We start from the raw sequence: 19548 nt of genomic DNA on the forward strand, positions 1-19548 counted from the left end.
GCAACAGGTCCGGTGGCGGGGTGGCCCCTGTCCCCGGGAGGGACCGGCCGAGCAGCCCAGGGACAGGGCTGCGGCTCTTCCCCGACGAAAACCTCCTTTTTTTGTTAAGAAAATCAAAACTAACAGCACCAGCGGTCCGCCGTATATCCCACCTCCAATGATTTAGAGGAGGGAGGGGCAGGGGCAGAGAGCACGAGGAGGGGTGGCTGTGAAGAGGGGGAGCCGGGCGGCTAATAAATCTTATTAAAGATCTATTTTTTTTTTTCATATACTGATTGGCTTGCATTCCGGCGCAACGCGGCTCCGCACGGTATTTAGCACATGCAGAAAGTTGGAGCTGATCTTAAATGGCTCGGAGGTGACTGCAATCCAGGAGCCGGCGCACTTGAGCCTCTAAGCGCTGGGGAGGGCCAGGGAAGCGCGGAGCCCTCCCGCTGGTTGGGCCCGGCCGCGGCAGCCCAGCGGGGTCCTGCCAGTCCTTCCACTGACAACACCCCGCGAAGGAGGAGCCTCGCCGGGCCGCGCTGAAGGCGTCAGGAGCTGCAATTTCCAACTTAGCATCTTGGCAGGACCCTTCGGAAAGCGAGAGCGAGGAGGAAGAGGGGAAAAAAAAAGCCCCCCAGTGCAAGGGGGAGAGAGAGAGAAAGAGAGGAGGGGGGGAGGGAAATAGGGGAAAGCGAGGGGGGGAGAAAAAGGAGGAAGCGGTGCCCGGCTGCAGGCGAAAGCGGAGCAGCAGCCCCGGCGCAGAGCAAGGTGCCGCCTCTGCCCAGCTGGCGAGGGCGGAGAGGCGCCCGCGAAGCCCCGGCCGCAGCCGCCCCAGCCCGGCAGCGCGGCGGCTCCCTCCCGGCGCCTTGGGCTCCCGGGTATATGTGCGCGCCTGGCCATGTCGTATCCTCAGGGTTACTTGTACCAGCCGTCAGCGTCCTTGGCTCTCTATTCCTGCCCGGCGTACAGCACCAGCGTGATCTCCGGACCCAGGACCGATGAACTTGGGAGATCTTCTTCGGGCTCCGCTTTTTCCCCTTATGCCGGATCTACCGCCTTTACCGCCCCTTCACCGGGTTACAACTCCCACCTCCAGTACGGCACCGACCCGGCCGCCGCCGCCGCCGCCGCCTTCACTTCCTACGTGGTAAGAGCAGCCGCGGACAGCCGACACCGCGCCGGGCACGACGGCATCCCGTGGGCGCCTGTCCCCCCCTCCCGGGCCTGCTTTTTGTTCCCATTTTATTTTTGAGATCTCGGGGACAAAAGGGAGCGCGGCTCACCGCCTCGCCGCCCAACTTTCCCGCATCGCCGCCGTGCCCTGCCTCACACTGTTGCTGGCGGCAGCGGCGGGCAGGGCCGGGCGCGGGGGGAGCCGCCGGCACGGCCCGGGTGAGCGGGACCATGGCAGGCGGGAACCGGTTTCATTCCCTTAGAAAAAAAATGTTAAATGTGTAAAAACCACCAATCATAGTTCTGCAACAATTAGCTTGTTGTGATTGAGAAGGGAATGAATTCAGGAAGGGTCGGCGATGGGAGAAATCCGGGTGATAAATCCAGGCAACTTTCCCCTGCCCGGCGATAATTAGGCTTAAATATTGCAGAGCTCTAATCCCATGGCCGCGAGCTGCTCCGCGGGGCTGCGCGGGGAAGGGAAGGGGAAGGCAGGGCACTGCGCCGCCCTGCGCGCCCGCGGGGCACCGCGGGGCCAGTGCGAGTGCGGGACATCCACACCGCAGGGCTGCGGCCACAGCCAACGCCCCTCAGTTCCCCCCAAAAACCGGCGACTTTGGCTCAGCTTCTCCTCTCTGTTTAGGGCAGAGTTTTACAGCTCCTTCTTTCCTTTTTCTGTATCCTTTTCTTTTGCCTTTTTATTTTTGCCCTTCTTCTCCCCCCTTTTTGTTTCTCTTTTATCTTCTTTTCTTCTCTCTTTTCTTCTTGCTTTTATTTTTTCCTCCTCCCGTCCCTGGGCAGGGAGGAGCGGCCCAGCCCGCCTGGGCCCGGCAGGTTGTCTGCCGCGATCTCAGGGCGGGGGGAAGGCTCCGGTCCCCCTGCCGCGCTGCCCACTTGCTTTTCCGCTCCTGCATTTGGGGGAGAGCCGCTGGATTGCTGCAAGCAGCCGGCGGTGTCCAGGGCTTGGAGACTACGGGCCCCGGAGAGCCCCCAGGGCCCTTCCTCCCGGGAAAGAACCGGGGGACAAGCCAGGCAGGGCCCGGCGCCGGGGGAGAGGCGGCGGGGCGGGGGCAGGGGCTGCGGGCAGGCCCTGGTGCTGCCTTTGCCCTGTCATTGCCGCCCCGCGGCCGCTGACCTCGCCCCGCCGGGCCGCTGTCCCCTCTCTCCCCAGGGCTCGCCCTACGACCACACGCCGGGCATGGCCGGTTCCCTGGGGTACCACCCGTACGCGGCGCCGCTCGGCTCCTACCCCTACGGGGACCCCGCGTACCGCAAGAACGCGACGCGGGACGCCACGGCCACCCTCAAGGCCTGGCTCAACGAGCACCGGAAAAATCCCTACCCCACCAAGGGCGAGAAGATCATGCTGGCCATCATCACCAAAATGACCCTCACCCAGGTCTCCACCTGGTTCGCCAACGCGCGGCGGCGGCTCAAGAAGGAGAACAAAATGACCTGGACCCCACGAAACCGCAGCGAGGACGAGGAGGAAGAGGAGAACATCGACCTGGAGAAAAACGACGAGGACGAGCCCCAGAAACTGGAGGAGAAGGGGGACCCCGGGACTCCGGACACAGGTAGGACAGCGGGCCCGGCGGGGTCAGCGCGGCCGCGCCCTCGGGGCTGCCCCGGTGCGGTGCGGCGGTGTTGGGGCGGCCTGTTCCCCCGAGCGTGCGGCCGGGGCGGGGGGAGCCGGCGGGCAGCGCCGCCGGCCTGGCCACGGCGGGGACCGAAGGGTGGGCGGCGAAGTGGGTGGGCGGGTTTGGGGGCGCAGGGCGAGACCGAGAGCTGCCCCCCCATGCCTGTCCTTTCTCCCCCTACCAGGAGCGGCGGATCCCAAGGCAGCGCCGGGCAGCGAGCGCCTCCAGGAGTCACCCGGCCCCCGGGAGGCCGAGAGCGGCCTCAGCGACTCGGATTGCAAAGAGCTGGCGGAGGAGCGGCTCGACGGGCCGCCCGTCCCCCACAAGGCGCCCGGCGCTTCCCCGCTGGGACCGTGTCCGGCGGGCCGCGAGGAGCCCCCGCCGTACCGCCCGCCCTCGGCCGCCGCCGGGCCGCCGCACGCCGCCGACCTGCACCCGCTGCTGCCCGCCGCCACCGGCGCCTCTGTCATCCACTCGCCGCAGCAGGCGGCCCTCGCCAAGCCCAAGCTCTGGTCGCTGGCCGAGATCGCCACCTCGGCGGACAAGGCGAAGGAGGCCGGCGGCGAGGCGGCGCCCCCCGGCCCCGCCGTGCTGGGCGGCAGCGGCCCGTCCCGCTCGCCGCCGCGGCCGCGCTCGCCCGCCGCGCAGTGCCCCTTCCCCAACGGGGCGGTCCTGCCCCGGCCGCTCTACTACACGGCGCCCTTCTACCCCGGCTACACGAACTACGGCTCCTTCGGGGCCCTGCACGGGCACCCCGCCGGCGGCCCCGCCGCCGCCGCCCCCGGCGCCCACTTCAATGGATTAAATCAGACTGTCCTCAGCAGAGCCGAGAGCCTGGCTAAAGACACTAAAATGATCAGGAGCCAGTCCCAAGTAGACCTTTGCAAAGACTCACCTTACGAACTGAAGAAAGGTATGTCCAACATTTAATATCGGCTTCTCCTCCCTATCCCCTCCTGGGACTGTGGTTTTGTTCCTTTTTTTTTTTTCTCCCCTTTTTTAATTTATTTTGAGAGAAATAATAAATTGCTTTGGCAGTTATTTTTCCAGTACCAAAAGAAAAACAAAACAAACAGAAAAAGACCAGCTCCCCCCTCCCTCCCAGCCCCTCTTCAAAAGTTTATAGAGTCTATTTGAAATGGCTGGTGGAAACCGCCCAGAAATGTCTTAAGCAAGTGAAAAGCAAACGAGTGACACGCTCTCTCTCACACACACAAAGAAGAAAGATTTGTATTAAATCTTATTCTGTATATTTAATGTAGCTTTTTTGTATTTAAATTGATAATACAGTATCTTTGAAGTAAATTATGAAATCAAGACAACTGTACAGGCATTAATGTTGTTTTCGTAATATAAATATATACATTTCTGTGTCTTTTTCCGAATTGTTTCATAGTTTTAAAATATATATATACAAGTTTAATTTAATTTTTTATGCCTATTGTTTTTTTTTTCCTTGGGTGTGAGTTAAACTATAATGCAAAAACGAGACAAAAAAAGAAAATAGGTTATACGTATTAGATTTAAAAAAACCCAAACCTGCAGCCGCCTTTGTAAAATGCAAATATTTAATTAAAAGAGATTTTTAACAGAATCAAAACCACTCTCTTTTTGCAACGGGCAGATACGTGCATAGCTGCGAAAAAATAAAAGCATGTCTTAAAAGAGACGCGGAGCTCCATTTAGGACCTCTCAGTAGTACCTGAAGCCTTTTTGGAAGTGGCAAGAAATTTTTAAGAGGTCGGGGGGCTCCGGAGGCGAGAGCCGCCCGCGGGGCCGGGACAGGCGAGCGGCGGCGGCGGCGGGACGGGGCCGGGAGCGGGAGGGACGCTGTTCCCAGAGGTGAAGGCTTAAATCAGGCCACGCACAAAAGCACTTGTTAGAAACACCAAATCGAAGCGCAGTCCCATCTTTTAACCTAATTACTTCCAATCAGTGTCGTGTTTTATGCAAAGCAATCAGCTGGTGAACTTTGCTAATGAGTTCGATTTTCTGCCAGATTTAGCCCGCGTCGCTGCAGCGGCGGTGCCGCGGCGGCAGCCGGGGCTGCCCGGGCGAAGGCGCTCGGTGCGGCGGGGGCGGCCGCGGCCCCTTTCCCTTTGCCTCTGCCGTGTCCCGCTGCCCGGCCCCGGTGGCGGCCCCGCGGCGCCCGGCCCGCGCTCCGGGGCGCTCCCGGCGGGGCCCGGGGCGCGCAGCCCCGCGCAGGGCCGGCCGCGGGCGCGGTGCTCCCGGCGCTGGCAGGTAGGTGTCACACTCGGCCCGGCTTTGGCTCCCGCCGCCCGCTCGGCCGTGCGGGAGTCCCGCGGGGCCGCGCTCCGCTCCGCGCTGAGGCCGCAGAGCCGCGGCCGGTGTGGGACAGGCGCCGCGATCCCGGGGCAATGCCACCGCAAATCCCTTGGGTGCGGGGACAGAGAGCGCCCCGAGCCCCCCCGCTCCGCAGCCCCAGGCAGGGGGAAGCGGTCCCCGAGCGGATTAGGGGCTCCCCAGCGCAGAACCCCCAAGCAAAAGTCAGCTCCCGCTCGTGGGGCTGCCCCAGCAGCCCGGGTGCTCTGCACAGAAATAACGGCGAGAACTGCTCCAGCACTGCGGGAACAGGTCCCTCCTTGTGCAGTGTGTGCATTTTGGGGTGTCAGCTGTACGCTGACATCCACACTGCTGATGTGATGGGAGTGTGACTGGGACCTCTGGGGCTGGTGCCGAGACACCCCTCCATTTGCTTAGATTTTTTTTTTCTTTACGAGTCAGATAATTATTTTGTAATCTCCTCAACTTTGTCAGAGCCATTTATTAGCTGTAACAGGTTTATTCATGCATATTTACATTTACGGGAATTTAAATAGTAGTTTGTATTTTGAGTTTTAAAGATGTTCTCTTGGTTATACGATTTTTTGTAGATAATTTGGTTTAAAATCAAAATTGTTTCAACTGAACGTGCAAAGAATCAAATACTCTTGGGATAATAGTATGTTATTTTTCCATTCTCTTAATGATAAATGATTTTTTTAAAAAACGCTCGAATTCCTCCATTGGGTATTTCATTTCCAGTCAGTGAGACGTGCAGGAAGGAGTATTTTTCGCGCAGCAGTGAGCTTTACTGGACTCACCTGCCTTGTTTAAAACGGGACAAAGTTCTGGCGGCGAGGGGCAGGGTAGCGCTGGCCCGGGTAGGATCAGCCCCGTTGTGAGGGTTTGGAGGCAAAGCGGGGCCGTGCCGACCCCGTCCCCCGGCGGGGATCGCCTCCGGCGGAACTCGGGGAAACTCCCCGGCCCCTGTGCCAGAGGGAGGGACAGAGCCCCTCAGGACCGCGCTCCCCAGACAACAGGTTCAGCAGAGGAACGACTAACCTCAAAATAAATAGGTTTCAATTATTCATCTAGCTATGGATTTTTTTTTTTTTTTGAATTGTCGCGCTACCTTTCCACAGCTGATCTTCCGATCTCTGAAAAAGCTATTTTGCAAAGCAGCTTAGGAGTTTCGCTCGTTCAAAAGCCTTATTCCTTATACTCAGGGCTATTCTGAATAGGTCTATTAGCGATCTCAATACGGTTTTCGTTTGATGTATAAATTCCTAAGGGAATTAACCGTTTCCTTTAGGTTGCAGCCTGTCGCCTATTTTAAACCATAACTATTATTGTAACCCAAACGATTTCATACAACAATTTTATTCATCACCCTTTTCCCCTGCCACAGGAGATATACTGTATAGCCATTCTTTAACATAAGCACGAATTTACCAGTTTCTTTCCCGTAACAGAGTAGGGGGGAGGGGGCAGCATTCGCCTTTTTTGCCTCTGGCATGTTAATTTGTTGTTTAAAAAAGAAAAAAAAAAAGACGTGAGGATATATTAAAATAAAAATAACGCCTGCTGCCAGTTAGAGCTGCCGTAGGTTACTGGGGAGCAGCCTTCGGAGCAGCCGGGAGCGACTCTCCCGCTGGGAGCGAAGCCCTCCCGGGCCGCGGCTGCCCCGCGGAGCTTTGGGGAGCGAGGGCCTCGCTGCCGCTGCGAAGCGCTTTTTGGGCAGCTGAGGGGGAAGAGAGGGGATGGAGGTGGGCTCCTCCAGCCCGGGCTTTCATCAGCTCGCCTGGCAGCAGGTGCTTGCCCAGGGGTGCAGGTGGGAATGGCCCAAGCTCCGCTCCCGGAAGAAAGCGCTGGCCCCTTTCCATGCCCGCTCCCTCCCCTTGCCGTCCCGGGCCCCACGGCACGGCCCTTGCTGGACGGCGCGGGTGGAGCGGCGCAGATGGCAGCGGGGCCGCCCTGTCCCGCAGGTGACAGTCCCACGTCCCCCCAAAACCCCCCAGCGCGGCCGACAGGCGTGGTGGCGCGGCTGGCCCGGCTGGGCCCACAGGAACAGCTCAGTCCCCAGGTCCCGACCGCGGGCCGAGGATCCGGGACCCCAGAGGAGACAAGCGGGGCTCCCGGCGGCAAGCGGCACTCGCCGGGCAGAGAGCGCAGCTCCCCTCGGGGAGCCGGGGGGACGTTCCCCTCCTCGCCCGTCCCAGCCAAGCGCCCTGACCCCGGGGAAGGATGAGGCTTCCCCGGAGAAAGCCAGGCAAGTGTCCCGAGGTCAGGCGTGCCCGTTCCGATGGGCCTACCGACACCTCAGCGCGCCCGGATGAGGGACCGACCCCAGGTGGACTGCGAGCCCAAGGGCTGCAGCCACTGCTCCCATCCATCCCAGCCACGGCGAAATTCTCTCTGTCCTGGAAGCAAAGAGACAGAGCTGGGGGTGCGGCCCAGCACAGCCCCCGGGCTCCGGCAGGGAGCCCCCTGTACCTCCAGCCCCGATTCTCAATCGCGGCGACGGAGGGCGAGAGAGGCGGGGAGCCTGGCGCAGCCCTGCTGCTTCCTCCTTCACGCTTAAAAACAAAACAAATCCTAATTTAGACCCTCAACACCCCGGACCGTGTTTACATCCCCCCCGCTGCTCTCCCCGCGAGTGTTGCCTTTCCAATTGTCACGATTAACCTACGGGGCTCCCGCTCGGCGCGGAGCCTCCGCCGCGGCCGGGACGGCGCGGTCGCGTCTAATTGGCTTATTGGAGCTCCCGCCGCACACCTCCCCCGCCCCGGCGAGAGGTTCTGAGCAGCATCTTCTCCTGCCCTGCCTAGGAAGTACGCGAAAGCCCCTCCGCCAAGAAAACACGGGAAATCACACAGTCAGCAAGTTTAAAGGAGACGAATAAAAAAATATCACAGGGGTTTGCAGAAGGGAAAAGTACAGGAACTTCAACGCAAAACTAAGACGAGTTTAGGAAAAAAAAAAAAAAAAACCAAACAAAAAACAAAAAACCAAAAAAACAAAAACGAAAGAAAACAAAGGAAAATTCGTCTCCACGGCCCGGTCCGGCCGGCGCCCAGCGCGGGTGCGCAGCCGCGGGTATTCCTCAGCCGGGGTGCGGTGCGCCCGGCTCCGCGGTGTTCCGCCCGGCTCCGCGGCGTTCCGCCCGCCCCAGCAGCAGCAGCCTGGCTCGGGCCAGGCTTGGAGCAGCACGGGAGTGCCGGGGAGCCCGCCCGCCCCCCTCACCATCCCCCTCCCGCTCCCCTCTTTCTGTAACCTGCCACGATTATTAGTAAGGACATCTGTGGCTGGCAAGGGAACAAGTGTTACCAAAACCAGAACCGGCTGTTTTTCCAAATGAGCAATATGTTAATTCCTCATCCCCCCTCTGGTTTCTTTAAAACCTGGCACAAATACATCAATGGCGGAGAATAAGGAGCCTTTGCAGAGAACAAGTGGCAGTTTTGAATTTACCTTTTGTGTGCGCCTCAGATGCAATCTTGAGGCATTTTTTCCCTTCTCTCCCACAGAAAAAGAGTGTTAATCTGCCCTATCTTGGGACCCAAAAGGATTGGAGTGGAGTAGATATTCACTGGAATCACATAGGGGAATAAGGGTCTTGCTTTATTGAATCATCAAATCCCAGGAATGAAGCTCTTAATTAATTATGGGTGCTAAAAATTCAGGCCAGCTGTTTCTTTTTACTTGGCTCTGACAGAGAAAGACAAAGTCTACATCGAGATCTTCTAAGGCGCATTCAGCATAAATCAGCGCCCTCGGCGGCGCTCCCGGCCGCGGCGCGACCCGGCGGTGACAGATGGCGCATTGTCCCCGCATTCCTCCACCGCGCCTCCGCGGGCGCGGAAGCGGCCGCCCGGCGGCGCGGCCCGACTCAAACCGGGGACCTTTCTCTGCCGGGGAAAGGGCTCGCCCGGGACCGGGAGGGACGAACGGGCCGTGCCTGGCCGAGGTGCGGGCCCTGCCCGACGGGGCGGCCGCGGCAGAGGCTCCTGCGCAGGCTCTGCCTTTTCTTACCCGAGAGCGCTCCGCAGGCGCCTCCTCCGCCCCCGGCAGTCCCACAGCGCCGTTCCCAGTCCCTGCCCCTGCTCCGAGGCTGCGGCTGGAGCCCCGGCACCCTAAGGCCTCCTCGGCCTCCCTCGCTGCACCCAGCACCCTCGGCGATACCTCCGCGGGACCACCTAGCGCTGGAGCGAGGGGCCCCCAACATGGGCCCTTCTGCTTTTCTCCCGAAGGCAGAAGCGTTTCCCTGCGGGGCCGCGGAGTCCCCCGGGAGGGCTGTGCCGGGCCCCGCAAGGGGCGGGAGGCAGCGGGGTCGGAAAGGCGCGGAGAGCCGCGCAGGAGGTGCCGAGAGGTCACCTGCATCCCGCTCCCCGTCCCCTCTTTTGGGGGGCGGCCGCGTTCGCTCAATGCCCGGTACTCAACGGGAGCAACCCGCGCTATTTTCACGGCCAGTTTGCGGGCGAGGGGCTGCCCGAGCCACTCTCGCCTCCTCCCGCACTTTTGTGCCAGGGAAATCTCTGCGGGTTCGTCTCGGCAGGGCCGAACTCGGGAGGCTGGTGCGGGGATGCTCAGCGACTCCCCGGGTTCGTACCCCGCCGGGCGCTTCCTGCCTCCTCAGCCGAGGATCCCTTCACCTCCAACTACTAGAAAATAAATGTCCTCCACACGGCGTTACTCATCTGTTATAATTAGAGCATGTGCGAACTCGCAGCGTGCCGGGAGCCCGGCTCGGGTTGATGCAGGCACTTGTGCAATAACCACCTCGTTGTGCCGTGGCGCGGGCAGCCCGGCAAGGGCCGGCTGGGGCCGCATCCTGCCCGGAGCCCGGCCTGGCTCGGCTCGCCCCTGCGTCCGCGACGGCAAGGGAGCGGCATCGTCCTGATACCTCTTTTCCCCCGAAATTGGCTCTTATTTGCCTAAAGCTAACCACAGACCTCTCCACGCTCATGGCTGATGGATGCAAATGTAAATGTGCACTTATTTAATTGGATCAGGTCCCAAGATAAAAGAGATAAACGGCTCCCAGTTTGCCAAGTTATTTTCAGAGGCATGCAGTGATGTGTGGAGGGAAAGTTAATGAAGAGGAGAAGAGACACACTGTACTTAAAATACCTCAGGTCTAGACTCGGGGAGAGGGAAGCACCGAGCTCCGCCGCTGCGGACCGGCGGGGGCTCCGCGCAGCCCGGCCCGGCCGCAGGGACCGCACGTAGCTCCTCGCCCGAGCCGCGGCGGGCGGGGGGAGGCTGCGCCCTGCGTGGCAATTAATGCTCTTCCCCTCTTCCCTCCACCAAAATTGTTCTCCGTTCCTGCCCGTCTCCCCTTGTTCCTCCCCGTGTTCTACATCCGTATGCATGAGATATTAACAGACGGTTATTGATACAAACATAGTTTTTGTTGCTAAAGGCCTTCCAAAACAAATTCTCCGGCTGAATGCCAATGTATGCATGTTGGCTGGTGACAGCTGATTAGTGAAATGATTTACGGCCAAGTTAAAAAAAATGATACTGTCAAAGGCAGCAATTTGAAAAAAAGATAAGACGGTACAGCCTCAAGGCTTCCCACTGTAAAGCCACCCAACAAATCTAAACCTACACTACAAATACCTGAAACACTCAAGGAATCAATTGGTCGCAGATTAAATACAGTCTGTATTCTGACTCGCCCTGGTAATCTGTAACTCTCCACAGGAGCAGCTCCTCGATTTATGCCTCCAGCCTCACCTGCGGCAGGGCTGGCTCCTGCCCGAGCTGCCCTGCCGGCCTCCCAGCATCCCTGCAATCGGAGACTTAGGCCTCCTTTTTGTTTCAAGACTTTTTCTCTCATTAATTGATTAAAAAAATCCCCCTTCCCTCATTTCTCTGTAGCTCTTCTTCATAAAGAAAGCTTTTGCTCTGCAATAAAGTAAGAGACTTTGATCCCAGATCATCCTCTTAGGCCTTCCAGCTGAAATCAGCGGAGAAACTATGTGGAGTTATTGTTCGCACTTGCTGCACTTCTGATTCAGAAAGGGCTGATTTATTAGCTTGTCAAGGGAAGCATTGTTCAGGAAGGCAATCAAAAAGCACTTACCTAGCTAAACTAAAATTACTGCCTTTTCAGTGGCTAATTTGTATAACTCCCATGGAGGAACTTGGGTAGTGTTTGATGAGGCATAAAATGATGATTAATGAATTTATTGGCCTGCTGCTCATCAAATAGGAGTAGTATATCTTTCCTCTATTGGGCATTGGGTCTAATGCTACATGTCTGTGTAAAGCAAGTCCAATATGATCTCTTTTTTAGCCCCCTTTTAACCCCCATGACCTGAAGAATATCACCGTGTAACAGAGGCAACATCAGGGGACTGCAAAGACAAAGAGCCCGTTTGATAAAACGCTAAATGAGAAACGCGAGGAAAGTTGCTGCAGGGACAGATCTGCTCAGTTTTCGGCTTTCAATCACTTTGACTACTGAAGTGGGAAGAATGTAGAAACTAGATAAGGTGTGAGAAGCGAAAAGAAAATGATAAACCAATTTTAACTTTCATAAAGGATCCAGCCAAACAACTTCATTGCTACTTGAAAAAACGAGCGAGGGCAGGAAGTGCTGGGATTCCCGAGCAATCAGGCATGCTGTAGCACCTCACCACCCATGCACCACCCCGTGCATGGAGACACGGGGAAGATGCCCCCAAAGTGGCCATATCCAGGTTACTGGTATGCCAGATTACTGGCATGTAACCTGGTTACTGATACTCTGATCAGATTTGGTGCAACCATTTTGAGCTCATACATTTTATGTCCTTTTTCCTCCACTGAAACATCTTTCTCCTCTGCTCGGTGTTTAATGCTCAAATCACTGTTTTGGGGCTAAGGGCTTCTGAGAGAAACTCCTTACCTTCTCCCTTTTAAAACCCCTAAATACTAGGGCCCTAATACTAAATTAATTGTGATTCAGTGCCCACCTGGATACAGATGTGACTGACAGGGTATCTTATGCCCTACACATTGCTGCTTTGAACAGGTTGAGACCCCCAGAAGATCAGAAATGTTGCTGATATTTTCAAAAACTTGTTAAAATAAGTTTTCCTGAGATTTGGAGTCAGAGATCTTCTCAGGAATGAGTCAATTTAGCTCTTAGCTTCCATGCACAGTTCCCTGTTCCTGCAGCTCTGAAGCCTGTAGAGAGATCTGCGGCTTGCACGTCTCCCAGCGAAGCTGCACATGCCTTATCTGGAGCCTGTTGCCAAAAAGGCAGCGTGTCTCATTACCTTTTGAGGTTTCTCAGAAGTACCCTCAGGCCTGTGTGTCAGCAGCCCACCGTGCTGAAGACTGAGAAGGTGCAAGAACATTTTGCAGAACTGCTGATGTGATCACCCCTTGCTAGATGATGTGATGTTTCAGGCTCCCATAAGGCCCAGAGGAGCAGGAAATGGTAACGTGGGGGTACCTGGCAATCCCAGCAGCCTGTCTTCCCCCTCTGCACCTTCCCTTTGTGCTCTGCATGCAGAGCCAGAGCACAGCCTGCTCTGCACTCCTTCAGAGGTGACTCAAGAACTGAAAGCAGGCTGTAAATGATCCTTTCTTTTGCTCTCTTGTGTTACAATGCAGTCTCTTCTATATTTTTTTTCTTTCCATGACCTGTTCTGTTATGGGCTGTATTAGATTATGTTTCTGGAAAGCTGCTTGGGAATTGACTGAGTCAAGTCCAGATCTCAGCCCAGGAAGGCAGGAAAATTGCTCTCCTTAATTTTAAGGGACTTTAGCTCATATTTTCTGAGAAATTCTTAAATTTGGCTGTTCCATATTAGATAAGAACTGTGATTTCAAACATTCTTGTTTGCAAAATACAAGGAATGTAGCAAACCAAGATTTGTTCATTTTTCAGATCTGTTTAGAAATAGTTTCTGGAATGGTAAAAGGAATATAATCCTGACCAATCTTTACTTCATCAAAACAAAACTTTCCTGAGAAAACACACTGGCTTCCTTGACAAAATGAAAAAGGCACCCACCTTATGTTAACAAGATCAGAAAACATTTATTTTCATTCTACCAATTGGTATTTGTCTGAGACACTTTTAGCTGAAATGATCCTCTGGAAAATAATGTTTATAAACATCCTTGAACAAATAGCACTCTCCTGACACAAGCCTACCATCAATGTACCTCTCAACAAGTTTTATCTACAAGTCCTTGACTTGTGACTGCTTTTACAAAGGCTCTCTGTTCATTAGCAATTTAAGGTCACTTTAAGTACTTGTGTCATGAACACACAGCACAGCCATAAAATATATGTATTAAATGCCAGCTGCATTAATATAGGGGTTTATTTTCCTCCACTTGGCTCCCCAAAGCAACATGATCTTACACATTGATGAAAAAAGACATAGTTATATTTGCATAATTACAGCAATATTGTAAGTCTTTAGTGCAATAGACCTAAGAGGCTGATTTATGATTAAATATGTATGGCTAAAAGTTACCATGCTGGGTAGTGTGCATAGCATTAGACAATGACAGTTTTGGGACATAATTGCTTTAATGTGGGCAATTAAGACTAAGTGCATGTGATTTTAGTGTCTGCCCTACATTCCTCTGAATGATTACAATGATCAATACACATGATTTGTAAGTCGCTTCCTATTGATCGAATGGTAAAATGTTTGACCTTCCTTTGAGGAAGTAATTTGCTAAATTATGACACCACGTAAAGTCTTTCTTGGTTCAGAGGTGAGGGGTAATGGTGCTCAGAATTAGAAAAAAATAAAATAATTTTTCCCCCTTTTCCTGAAAGTCAGTCTCTGTAATGCCTCCACCAATTTGCTGACTTCACCTGTGGAGGGAGGAGTCTGACACATTCGTATTTGAAAACAGGAAAAAAAGGGAAAAATTGAATTGCAAACGCATTCCATGTTTGCAAGAAATCCTCTTCATGAACTTTATCAGTTTACTCTATGCCAAATCATGAGGAAGTTCTGGACCACAAGATCTCTGTTGTTTGCAAGCAGCTGGAGAAGAATGTGCAGCAGCAAGGTTGGGGAGCGGAGCACCCGGTGAGCGCCGTGAGCAGCTGGGACACGTGGCACGGCTCCCTGGGCTGCCTGCCAGGCCTGATTTAGCTCTGCATGCACAGGACCAAACAGCCTCCACTATATCACATTAGCAGGTACGAAAAGCAAACCAACAGTGTTCATGAAAACACATTAGCCAATGAACAGTAACTCAGTTACAGCTGAGGACCTTCCTTCCAGGCCAGCATTGCCATCCTAAATGCACACAGTTGCAAATTAGATCAAAAGTAGTAGACACCAATGTGTCCTGTTCCAGGGGTTCACAGAATCACAGACTCAACTAGGTTGGAACAGACCGTTGAGATCATGGAATCCAACCGATGACCAAAAACCACCTTGTCAACCAGACCATGGCACTGAGTGCCACATCCAGTCTTTTATTAAACATCTCCAGGCACAGTGATTCCACCATCTCCTTGGGCAGCCCATTCCAATGCTCAATCACTCATTTTATGAAGAACTTCCTAATATCCTAAAGCCTAAACCTCCCCTGGAGCAGCTTAAGGCTGTGTCCTCTTTTCCTGTCATTGGTTTCCTGGGAGAAGAGGCTGTCCCCCACCTGGCTGCATCCCCCTGTAGAGAGTGATGAGGTCTCCCCTGAGCCTCCCCTTCTCCAGGATGAACACTCCAAGCTCCTTCAGCCATTCCTCACAGGATTTGTGTTCCAGACCCCTCACCAGCCTTGCTGCCCTTCTCTGCATGTGTTTGAGCAGCTCAACATTCCTCCTGAACTGAGGGACCCAGAACTGGACACAGCACTCAAGGGACAGCCTAACCAGTGCCAAGCACAGGGGAGGAATCACTGCCCTGGTCCTGCTGGCCACACCATTCCTGATACAGGCCAGGAGCCATTGGCCTTCTTGGCCATGCAGGCACCCTGCTGGCTCCTGTTGAGCCTGCTGTCCAGTCTCCACACTCTGTCTCAGAGACAAGCCTTCCCAATACAATCCCCTCTTCCTGCACTAATGCTCCAGCAGCCTGTGCAGAATTGCAGTTGCCCGTGCAGATCAGGCTTCAAACTTCAGTTCTTCTCCACTTTACCCAGAACTGGGGCATCCTCAACCTCCCATGCTGTGCTCAGCCTCCCCCTTCCCCCAGCTCCTGCCTTCCCAGTCCAGCCTAGGTGAGGAAAGTAGCTGGAACACAGCTACAACATGCTCACTTCCACACTGCTGGCAAAGGCAGTGTAATGGACTACAAGGACAGAGACATTTAAAAATGATGATGAAGATGAAAACATACCACAAATCATGTAGCTAGCAAGAAACATCCTATTTACTGGCTGTTGTGCCAAGCACACACACCGTAACACAATGTCCCACTCTTAAATCCTTTCCGTAAGGAGAAGACAGCATCAAAGAGTTCATAAATTTCCTAAAACAGCCGTACTGAACAATGAATTAAACTACAAAGCAGTTGGAATTCCTGGTTAGAAAAAAGTTCAGTCAGACAAAGGGCTGACTTGTTGGAAAACTGAAGGTAAATCTGTTTGCCAGATCTAAGAGGACAGGACCTCCTGGAGCTCACCAGCCACTGCTGAAACATCCTTGGTGGAATTCCTTTTCCTTCTAACCACAGATGATGCTTGAACACCAGGTACAGACAGACTTTCTGGGATGAACAGGACTGCTCTGAAAGTCGACCTTTCCCCACCTCTAACTCTATGCCAGTCCTACGCCAGGAGTGAAGTGTATGACTCCAAACCAAAATCATCTTGTATCTAGATTTTGAACATTCCTTTTGGGTTCCTTCCAGGGTCTTAATGACCCTCACAGAGACTTAGAGGTTTCATTTTTAAGAAATCTTACAGACCAATGTTGTTAAGACTACACAGTATACTATAGTCACTCTTAGCTGCAATTAAAAAACTCAAACCTAAGATACAGCCATGGATAAAGACTAAATAGATAATTTTACACTCAAATTTCCATTTTCTTATTCATGGTATCATGCCCTTGGCAGTAATCCATTCTAAACAACTTCCCATGCAACTCTAGCCTTTGGTCCTATTTCTGAATGGCCCAAGTTGAGCTAGGTGGTGATTATCATTGGATAAGTGGACAAGAGCATGGAAAACTGTTAGTGGCAGTAGTAACCAACTGTAAAACATGAGAAGCCCCAGGCAGGGTAACTTGGTGCTGAGAAAGTTGTTTATGCTCCACTTTGGAAATTTTCCTAGCACAATGTACTCAGATAGACATGTTTCCATTACTTTTCATCTAAACTAATTGTTTACTCATGAACACTTCCCTTGCTTTTCCACTGAAATATTTATGGAATAAGATAAAAACCCATGACCCTTACCCAGGAATGCTCATAGTCACATACTTAGCTTTAAACATAGAGCCATTGAACTTGATGAAACTTCAACACACAATTAAACTGCACACTTCAGCCTGGACTGGTTCCTCACACAGCACTTTATGTAGAAGATTTAGGTTTAAAAATCTGGTTTTTTAAGGTGTGAAATAACATCAAATATATGATTAATTAAATGATTGCATCTAAACTAGTTTTTGCCCAACTAAATTACTAGATAAGATGAGAAGAGAAAAAGGGAAATATTAAAATATGTCAACATAGGAATGGAAAAAGAGAAACTTTAAAAGCAAAACTAGTAGCAGGATTTGTGGTATTCTACAAGTTCAAAATGCAACTGACACATTTCTTTGTTGCTGTTAATTTTGTTTTGCCTTCATATTAACTGCATCTCTTTGATGAATATTTTTAAAAATAAAATAATGGTTATCACTCAGGCTGCTTTGAAGTACTTCTGAGTTGAATGACTGGTAGCATTTATTGATTTCATAGTGTGACACTAGAAGTTTTGATATGGGATTTTAAAAAACGATATTTGAAGTTAAAAGAAGACATCTTGATTAAAGCCAGAACAAATTGTTTGGCTGAGATTCAAACTCTGGTTCACATGCCTTTCCAAGTTTGTAGATTCACTTGCTCGCTAGGAAAAGCCCATATGCTTTCAATGGACGAGTTCAAAATTCATGCCATGGAAAGGCAGGAAACTGCTTCAAAGTTGGGAACCAACAGTCCAGCTTAAACCCTAAGGGAAAAATACACTCATAGACATTAGATATAAGAATGAGGTAGAAAGGTCTTGTGTTTAAGGGGTTCAGTTCTGAGACACAGACAGCGTGACCTTGAAGCAAATCCCAAAGTCTTCTGTGCATCCGGTGCCCATATGCAAACTGATAACATCGTTCTCATCTTCTCCTGGGCAGGAAGCTGTGAGGATGAGCAGCAGCTCTGTGGGGCTGTAGGTCATAGGGCTGGCTGGAGAGATGATCTGTTGGGTTATCACTTCAGGTCTCAGAGAGACTGAGATGGATGTTATAGATCTGGTGGTGTAATCACTCCCTGCCCGCAGCCTGGGTAATTCTGGTTCAAAAGGTATCTCAGACTCCCCCACACAGGGAACTGGGTTTCTGTGCTGGCCAATTCTGCTGAGATACTTGATGTGCTTCTTCAGGTGAGGGGGGAACATTTAACCAAGGACTGGCCATGCCTGAGGGCTGCTTAGAACTTCAGGGTGAGCAGAGCCCTGCAGCTGTCTCCTCCTACATTGGGTATTGTCCTGTGTGGCTTAAAGAACAAGAGTGGAAATGGTTCTTCAGAATGGACCAAAAGCACTAAACCTTTACAGAGATCATCTGCTCAAATGCCACTTGGGTCCTTAGTCTTTAAATAACTGACCTAAAGCACCTGCTCATAAAGCAGTTTCTGCATCCTGGGAGATGATCATCACTTCTTTTCCTGACCTTCTTCCATTGCTGGTTTCACGAGGGATGAGACTGACTTTTAAAGAAAAAATTTACCAGTGGCATTTGGGAAGGTTATGAAGAAATAAAAGAAATTTGTCAGTTTTAGGAGTGGAAACTGCAGTAAGTCACCAGCAGGCTACTGACCGAGTTGTGAAACTCAGGGGGAAAAAAACTGTTAGGTGAGCTGGTTAATATCAAGGCTCACCACTGACTTCTGCATACTACAGACCATGTCAAAAGCTTTCCAGTAATCAGTAGAGCTTAAGAAAAGTCTCTGATTAACTTTTCTTTCATCTTTCCCTTTTCCATCTGGTGTTAAAGATCAAACCTTCAGTTCCTCTACTCTTTTAAGCCTTGCCTGTTTGACAGAAAACCTCTCATCCATCTTAAATCTAGTGTGGGCTAGAATGTCTTTCAGCAGTGGCTAGAGGGTAGATATATTATCAGATAGTAACCATATTGCTCCCTCTGCTTTTACTTTAGCTCTGTATTTGTTATTATAGGATATATCTGGGGTTTGTGACTGTTCGGCCTCTATCCCTCTACTGCAGGGATAGTGCTGCTAATGCTTTGCAAATCACTGCACTATTTATTTCCAGTTTAGGAATGTCCTATCTGTGCTTTGCATAACTTCTTCCAATTTTACCAGCAGCCCAGAATACTTGTCTCCTAGGACTTGCAGCATCTGCACTCTCAAAGACACTGTGATTTGAGCATGATGGTGACTTTGAGAGTGCTGGGGCTGTATCTGTTTCAAACTGTACCACTGCTGATTGTCAGCTGAGTAAAAGCAGCATCTTCCCCTTGAACATGGACTCCAGGAGGGTGGGGATGCTCAGCCACCCCTTGGAAAACATTGCCTGCTTGGTGGGATATGGCCAAAGGCTTCTGGAACTGCTGGGATTGATTTACACCTGCCATGGCATCTTCCATGGCACTCTTTGAGGTATTTCTTAGCAGCAGAAGAAAAGCAGCTCTAAGTGTTTGCTATGTGACTTACCCAAAACAGAAAAAGAGGTCACACCTCCTCAGCACATTGGGGCCACCAGTTAATATTATAGAGTACTTGGATAATGGTAAATATAGATAATTACAAGATAGTTACATTTCTCATTATTTCAAAATGAGGCATCTTTTCAGGAAGAGAAATTCCATTTACTTCCTGGCTCTACTCCCTAACATCACTTTTAAGCTATGACTTCATAGTCCATGTGATTATCAAATCCACTCAAAATATCATTTTCAGGCTAGTTATTGTACCAGAGATTCATAAAATGTCTTAATGACTTCACAGAGGGAGGCAAAACACTTGAAAATGAAAGATGCTAAAAGATGTGGGAAAAAGAGGAAAGCTGCCTCAGGCAATTCACAGTGGAGTGGTGATGACCACTCTCTAAAACAGCAAGTCTGTGAAGGCCAAGTCATTTTTAGAGGACAGTGCAGCCAGCAGTAGCCAATCTAAGGCACTTGAAGTGCACAATACCAGGGCATCTACTCTGATTAGCTCTACTCTGGTCCTGTGAACTGAATTAACATTTTAGCTGTAGCCCAGAACAGCATTGTCTCCTGTGGTTTAAACAAAGGGAGCACATGCAGTCTCTGTGCCATCAGATCTCTC

General features: G+C 52.1%; 1 protein-coding gene and 1 long non-coding RNA gene across 3 annotated transcripts in view; one reads left to right on the plus strand and one right to left on the minus strand.

Annotated features, from left to right (window-relative positions):
- The window catches only part of LOC131089582 (uncharacterized), a 104649-nt gene that overhangs the window by 18724 nt on the left and 66377 nt on the right, over nt 1–19548 (minus strand). The gene's annotated exons all lie outside the window — the stretch shown is intronic.
- On the plus strand, nt 878–3728 carry IRX5 (iroquois homeobox 5). Of its 2 annotated transcripts, none has more exons than XM_058034400.1 (3): nt 878–1132; nt 2330–2735; nt 2983–3728. In XM_058034400.1, the coding sequence occupies exons 1-3, from the start codon at nt 884–886 to the stop codon at nt 3726–3728; spliced, it is 1401 nt and encodes a 466-aa protein (XP_057890383.1). In that variant the 5' UTR covers nt 878–883. The 2 variants fall into 2 exon arrangements, with proteins under 2 accessions (XP_057890383.1, XP_057890382.1); XM_058034399.1 differs by having other exon boundaries at nt 884–1132; nt 2986–3728.

Source organism: Melospiza georgiana, chromosome 14 (assembly GCF_028018845.1).
Source record: "Melospiza georgiana isolate bMelGeo1 chromosome 14, bMelGeo1.pri, whole genome shotgun sequence".
NCBI classification, from domain to species: Eukaryota; Metazoa; Chordata; class Aves; order Passeriformes; family Passerellidae; genus Melospiza; species Melospiza georgiana.

Excerpts from the sequence above, each read along its gene's own strand:
- IRX5 (XM_058034400.1), top strand. The coding sequence starts at position 884 with ATGTCGTATCCTCAGGGTTACTTGTACCAGCCGTCAGCGTCCTTGGCT. Across the intron at positions 1,133-2,329 it reads CCGCCTTCACTTCCTACGTG|GGCTCGCCCTACGACCACAC; the intron begins GTAAGAGCAGCC and ends CTCTCTCCCCAG. Across the intron at positions 2,736-2,982 it reads CCCCGGGACTCCGGACACAG|GAGCGGCGGATCCCAAGGCA; the intron begins GTAGGACAGCGG and ends TCCCCCTACCAG.